Source organism: Temnothorax longispinosus, chromosome 4, assembly GCF_030848805.1.
Source record: "Temnothorax longispinosus isolate EJ_2023e chromosome 4, Tlon_JGU_v1, whole genome shotgun sequence".
Taxonomy (NCBI): Eukaryota; Metazoa; Arthropoda; class Insecta; order Hymenoptera; family Formicidae; genus Temnothorax; species Temnothorax longispinosus.
Window position 1 is genome coordinate 17,908,044 of NC_092361.1, and position 6,884 is coordinate 17,914,927.

The 6,884-nt window shown below is 39.4% G+C and overlaps 4 protein-coding genes across 4 annotated transcripts; 1 reads left to right on the top strand and 3 right to left on the bottom strand.

Annotated features, from left to right (window-relative positions):
• Positions 1-105: 105 nt before the first annotated feature.
• LOC139811218 (uncharacterized) lies at positions 106-1,237 on the bottom strand. The gene has a single exon (XM_071775346.1). The coding sequence runs from the start codon at positions 1,235-1,237 to the stop codon at positions 467-469; it is 771 nt and encodes a 256-aa protein (XP_071631447.1). The 3' UTR covers positions 106-466.
• A 699-nt stretch (positions 1,238-1,936) lies between these two features.
• On the top strand, positions 1,937-3,496 carry Nthl1 (Nth-like DNA glycosylase 1). The gene is made up of 2 exons (XM_071775345.1): positions 1,937-2,569; positions 3,026-3,496. Exons 1-2 carry the CDS (start codon positions 1,937-1,939, stop codon positions 3,431-3,433), a joined length of 1,041 nt encoding a protein of 346 aa, XP_071631446.1. The 3' UTR covers positions 3,434-3,496.
• Positions 3,471-4,576, bottom strand: Vito (nucleolar protein viriato). The gene is made up of 3 exons (XM_071775351.1): positions 4,361-4,576; positions 4,116-4,221; positions 3,471-4,030 (listed from the first exon to the last, which is right to left on the bottom strand). The coding sequence occupies exons 1-3, from the start codon at positions 4,462-4,464 to the stop codon at positions 3,521-3,523; spliced, it is 720 nt and encodes a 239-aa protein (XP_071631452.1). The 5' UTR covers positions 4,465-4,576; the 3' UTR covers positions 3,471-3,520.
• Positions 4,577-5,273: 697 nt separating this feature from the next.
• Smd3 (small ribonucleoprotein particle protein SmD3) lies at positions 5,274-6,645 on the bottom strand. The gene is made up of 2 exons (XM_071775360.1): positions 6,089-6,645; positions 5,274-5,550 (listed from the first exon to the last, which is right to left on the bottom strand). The coding sequence occupies exons 1-2, from the start codon at positions 6,402-6,404 to the stop codon at positions 5,438-5,440; spliced, it is 429 nt and encodes a 142-aa protein (XP_071631461.1). The 5' UTR covers positions 6,405-6,645; the 3' UTR covers positions 5,274-5,437.
• Between the last annotated feature and the right edge of the window lie 239 nt (positions 6,646-6,884).

The window sequence follows — 6,884 nt, forward strand, 5'->3', positions numbered from 1 at the left end:
ATAGAAGGCATCTCGTTTGTGGAGTAATGTGGAGAGAAGCCATCCGATTTTTAACGTTGCAATGACCGAGGAATGATGAAAAAAATATTGTTTAAAACAATAATATTGATGTGTTAACTAAACATACATCTATTTCCTTTTTTTACATTACACAAAATGTGGATAAAATAATTAGACACGTCGATATCTTCAAATTTAAGATAATTACATGCTTAATTACTATAATTATACAGATCTCACATTATTGAGAGAATTTTGTTCCTTACTTGCAATATATAGTATGTAATCTTATTTGTACTAAATATTGTATAAATACGAGATTAATAAGCGCCTGTCTTCACGTATTTATATACATGCCTACAAAATTTACGAATGCCTGTGAATTTTCTATCAAGGGAATATCCATGATTATCCATGATCGCTCTCTTATCTGTGTAGAATAATTTTATACACTGTACATTCGGCCTCAGTCGTCTTCCTCCTCATCCGGCTCTTGCAAATGGTCTAATCTAAGTTCCTTCGAGCGGTCGACCTTAACCACCGGCCGATTCTGTTTACGCGTGGTCCTCTTCGGCCTCTCCCCGATCACGTATTCCGGCAGGATGATCTTACTGCTTCTGAATACAGGTCTCTCGTCCGGCTCTGCGATTGTCGCGCCAGTATCGTCCGTCGTCTCTTTCGTCTGCGGCTTTCTGAACGCGATCTGCGACGACGCACGTTTCTTGGACTTGAACCGCGTCTCCGTAGAACCTCGCGCGCTTGATTCGCAGGGCTCGACGTCCATCTGCTCGTCGTCCTCGCGTTCGTCGATATCCTCCTTTCTCTTGCGCGCCTTCAATTCCCTCAGGAACGACATCGCGGCCTGCGTGTTGCTGCGCTCCGTCATGTCCTCGCTGGACACGTCGTCCAGGCTGTACCTGACCCACTTGTGCGGGTTTCTGTGATGGTCCGGAATGTTTCTGAAATTGGCGCGCGGCGCCGGACCCTCGGGACGCTTGAAGATACTCTCCCTGCCGCGAAATCTCTTCGTCTCTCTCTTCTGCCTCCGGTCGTCGCTCGGGGCTGGCCTCTTCTCGCGTTCGACCACCATCTCCGCCTCCTCGTTCGCCTCGGAGTTGTCATGTTTGTTACATTTGCTTTCCGCGACGGACAGCTGATCGAACAACAATCGCTGTCTGTTGGCAAACGCTGCGTCACCACCGCGTAGGATAAAATTAGCAGACGTATGCATTTTCATGAGTCGTGACGCTCCTCGCTACAATCATTTATTTGACAAATTTATCGTGTTTCTTCGAAATAATGAAATTAAGCATTAAATATCACGTATTCCAAACCTCGAAGGTCGACGTCAGATCAATTTGGCTTTTTGTTAGGTTATGTTGACGTTTCGTTTGGCGAATGCTGCCAACTTCGGACGAATCCAGTGAAATCCAGTCCCATACAGCGCAATCCTTTCCAGCAGTATTGCTGGAATGTTTCACGAATCGTGATAGGTCGAGTTCCTTTCGATTTGGTTGCGAATAAACGCAAATGATTTCAATACAGCAATAAACAGGATGTACCTGAATTCAAAAATTAATTCTGTAAGCTTGGAAATTATAATATAAATGGAAATAACTTTTTTGTTGTTTATGGCACTACCTATCGCTTCGTCTAAAATCTGTTCCTTGTAATAGAAGACTTTGCGCTTTCAATTCTTCTTTCCTTTTCTCTTCAATTTTTCTCTCCATCTAATTTTGTGTCCATCTCGTTTCAAGTGCAAACTGCTGAGCACGGTGCAGCTGCAAGGAACGAACAACTGTCCTAACCTCGACTGGCCAGCGCGAGCGGGAATGGTTATGTCAATTTCGAATGGCGCAGGTAGTACGAAAAAACGTTCTTCTCGTTACTTATAGAAATTAATTCGACAGCTCCGTAACGTGTCTCACGTGATAAGATGAACAAACGGTTGAAGCTGGCCGGTCTCGCGGCGTCGAGAACTTTACGTTCGGGCAAAACGACCCTCGTCGACGCGGACTCCTCGGAGAAAACGTCGCCCTACTTCGCCGGCGAGAAGAGATCGGCGAGGAAGAAACGTACGCCGATCAAGATCGAGCATGGAGCTACGAAGGATGACGAAACGAACGCCAAAGAGCCCAACGTTACGCCAGTCGTGGTAAAGAGCGAAGATGCGGCGGTGTCGACAGACGTAGCGGACGTTAAAGTTGAAGAACGTGAGGTCGAAAACGAGAATGCAAAGCAATCGACAGACCTAAAGGATATCAAGGATGAAGAGCGATGGATGCCACCGAACTGGGAGACCGTGCTTGAAAACATTAAAGAGATGAGAAAGGATGAGACAGCTCCGGTTGACACAATGGGTTGCCACAAGTGTACGGATCGTAACGCTAGTCCCACGATGTTTAGATATCAATCGTTAGTAGCTCTGATGCTGAGCAGTCAGACCAAGGATCAGGTCACGTTCGCTGCTATGCAGCGTCTGAACACTTATGGTTGTCAGCCGGATATAATTGTAGCTACCCCCGACGATGTTCTAGGCAAACTTATACATCCAGTTGGATTTTGGAAAGTAAGGACCAGTGCTTTATTTATTTACGAAACGTTTTTAGAATTTAACTTTTACTTTAAATTTCTTCATATAAAAGTAGAATAATTTTGTAAATAATATGAATCTACGTTTTCCTTTTACTAATTTTTAATTCATTTTTTATTTCTTGGCATATGAAAGTAGAATAATTCTGTAAATAATACAAATCCATTTATCAATTATATTATAAGCCTATAACTTTCCTTCTATTAATTTTTAACTTATTTTTAGTTTCTTAGCATATGAAAGTAGAATTAATTCTGTAAATAATACAAATCCGTTTGTCCATTATATTATAAACCTTTGTTTTTCTTTCACTAATTTTTAATTCATAATAATTGAGTCGTTAAGTAATATGTAATTGTGTACATTACAATCTTTTTAGATTTAAAAGTAATTTTTTATATTAAAAAATATGTAATTTCTTTTCTTTTGTAGAAAAAGGTACAGTACATAAAAAGGACGTCAACAATCCTTCTAGATAAATACGATGGTGACATACCAAAAACAGTAAAAGAATTGTGCGAGCTGCCAGGGGTAGGCCCTAAAATGGCTCACCTATGCATGCGAGTTGCATGGGGAGAGGTGTCCGGCATCGGCGTGGATACACATGTTCACAGGATTTGCAACAGATTGAAATGGGTGAGGAAGCCAACGAAGACGCCGGAGGAAACGAGGAATGAGTTGGAGGATTGGCTTCCCAAACCTTTGTGGAGCGAAGTGAATCATCTCCTCGTGGGATTTGGTCAAGAAACTTGTCTACCTCGATTTCCCAAGTGTTCGGAATGTCTCAACAAGGATATCTGTCCGTATGCCTCAAAAAGCGGTGAAAAGACGAAGAAGTGATAAACGCATGTTTGTATATGTACACAATATTCGCAAAATTACAAAATATATTTATTTAGAGTTTGTGCAGTAAATTTATCAAATATCCTAACGTCCGGATTTCTTTTTACTCCTCGTTTTAGTCCCCTTTTTAGTGCCACGTTTTTGCGCTAGCTTCTGGGCTTTTTGCAACTTTTGTCTACTTTGCTTTTTGTTTTTTTGCTGTTCCAGTCTCTGCTTTTGTTGAAACGCTTTACTCTTTTTTATTCGTTTCAGCGCTGCTTTCTTAACTTCTTGTTTCAGTTCTTTCGCAGATTTTATCTCTCGGCTATCGGATTTAGAGTTTTGCTGCGCTTGTTTCTTGGGTTTCTTTTGTAACGACATTCCCACAATTTCATCGTCGTCGTCGACATCACTGCACTGGTCGTCATCTTGCTCTTCTGTTTCTTCTGTAATTTTGTTTTCACCTATCCACTTGCTTCCTTCTGCGAGATCCGCAACGTTCAACTCTAAAATACTAACTGTATGACCTTCGAGATCGTATTCTTGTCGAGATAACAATTCTTCCAGCTCTGGGACAACGTGATGCGACAATGATTTCTTGTAACGTTCTCGCGCCTGAAAAAAAGAAATATATATCATCGTGCTTTCTCTAATTCTTTGAGAAATGTCTTGATGCTCTCCAAATGAAAGCATGACTCACTTCTTGTTTAATTTTCTTTCGTTCCTCTTTCAGTTGTTGCTGCAATTGCTCCTGAGCCTTCCTTTTTCGCTCTAGCTTCCTCTTACGAAATCCTCCTAAAAATTCTCTGTAAATATAAAAACTCTTATGAATAGAAAATTTGTTAATATAATTGAACGCATGAACACGTGAATATAAATTAGTGTGTTGACTACACGAGGAAGTATCTTCCTGAAGTAGAAGTAGACTTCCTGAGATAAAATTACCGTCGCTTTTCCTCGTCGAAGACAAGCGTGATCTTCCTTCGCCTCTTCGGCTGACTAGGTTTTCTATTTACATTAAGTAATTGCGGCTGAGATTGTTTAAACATAATTGCAGCTGCGCGTTCACCAGGATAGGTTATGTCAAACACTGGAACCCTGGAGTCTGGAGATTGGTTATGTCAAAAAACACGTGTATGCGAAAGGAGTAACTTGGCATGCTGTTAAAAATTAATTGCTCAAGTTGCCGCTAGATGGATACTATGGTGAGGGGAGGGAATCTTGGAGGGAATTTTTAGATTTTATTTCAATATTCAATCGGTATATTTGGCACCATTCAAAAAAACTAAAACTATTTTAATCTCTATTTCGCCTATAAAGGCTAGATTCGGGGAGCGCGCTATTAGCGCTAATTGCTTATTCTATCCTTGTTTTACACCTGATGAGCGATGAAGACAGAATGATTCAATTAATAGCGCGCTCCCCGAACGCAGCCATATAGAAACAAAGCCTACGAATAAAATAGACAAAGAATTTAAAATAATCTTTCAAAACAGAAGTTAAACGTGGGGTAATACAAAAATGCTCTGTATAAAAATGATCAATTCAGAGTCGATGGGAGTTACATTCGATCTTGATTCTCTCACCTCAATTTTATAAAACTTTGACTGGAAAGTTGGAAGTGCAAATAAAAAAGATGGAAATTCGTTTTAGAAACCCATATTTCAATACAAGTTAGATTTTTATATTTAAGTTAGATTTAGTATTTCATACAAGTCAAATTTTTACATGTATTATAAAATCGGTGAACTGATCTCTATCTACTTTATCAGTCATGTTGAGACAGATAGTAAACTAGCATTATTTGATTCTAATTTGACTTCAAAGAAAGACGTAAATTCTTAATAGTGAAAGTATATATGGAATAGTTGATTTATTATCAATCACACACATGTATCAGAAATAGAAATCACAATTTTGAGTGTACGCAGAAATATATTGCTTCGAAATGATACAAAAATACGGGAATGAAATTACACCTGTACTTAAATAATCAGAAAATATTGTTTACTATCACATAATTTATCCCCTGCCTCTTCCAGGTTGAGATCCACCCGGTTGACCCTGTTGATTCAGCCAAGGTGCCGAACCAGTACCCTTGCCTCTTTGATTTTGCCCTCTTCCTCTGCCACGAGCTGAAAGCATTATATTATATTAGAATTATCAAATAAAAAGGATTTTAAAAGGAAATCGCTAAACTTGCCAAAGATTCGATTCTTTACAATAGAAATTTATAAGTACATTTCAATTCCTACAAGTATTCATTCTAAAATTCGAAACTAACTAGTCAGGATCGATTCAAGTACAATATATGAAATATTATTTCTTATAAATATTATTCAAATCCTAGAAAATGAAGTTCGATTATTGGATGTGATTCAGATTTTTAAGTACACATTAAACTTGATCCTAGTCCTAATTAATATCATTTCCCAACGAGACAAGTGACATATAATTACTTCCTTTTTAATTATTCTAATGTAATTCGTTTTAAAACAGATATTAAAATTATAGTTCTATTCATTCTTTCTGTCCAACATAAGTTAAGTCCAATCTAATATCTTAGTCATTTTTTCGCTTTCTTTTACAAATGTCTCATCCATGTCTTTCCGGATATAACTTCTTCTTTCGAACGACGTTTACAGGAACAACGATCCCGTATTACGGACAAACCTTGGGCTCGCAATATAGCGGATTTTCCTCTGCCGGCTGTGCCCGATCCCTTGCCGCCGGGTCGTTTGAACATGGGTGCATTCTTCAGCATATCCGGTAATATGAGAAACCTGATTTTCGAGCCTCGGATATACACGTTCTCCAGCTGCCCGACCTGGCCGTCCCGGTACGTCACTGTGATACCCTGCATCTGACAATTCATATTATCCTCCGCCTCTATCAGTTTACCGCGATACACCTCGCCGGTGTTCGTTTCGCAGGTTATAATATGGCCCTCGGCTTCGTGAAGCACTTTAATGGGAACTCCGATCGACATTGCGGTTATCGTATTGAAAACCTTTGTCCGTCACGAAAATTCTTTAAGAATGTTCTTCGATAACCGTATTTCTCCACTTTGTTACTTGAAAAACCGTTTTTACAAAACGCAACAACCAACAACCCATGCAACCACAACAGTGTGAAGGACCTCTGTGGAGGATGTGAAGTAATAAACGAGTGCTGATGAATATATCGATCGATATATCGAGAAGAATCGACGTTCAATTCTGCGTTTCGAATTCTTTTTGGATTCTTCAAATAGATTATTAGCCGACTTTATCTGGATCAAACTACGCTGTCATTATTTTTTATTTCTTAATTTTTTTCTACCACACGTGCGTTTTAGCACGTGATTGGACGTTTCTTCTGGATACAGCTTTAAGGTCATGAAATACAAATTCGCATGATAGAGACACGATGTTCCGATCAATCGTGACGCCAAACCTTACGAAATAAAATGGCGCTGGATGTTTATAAA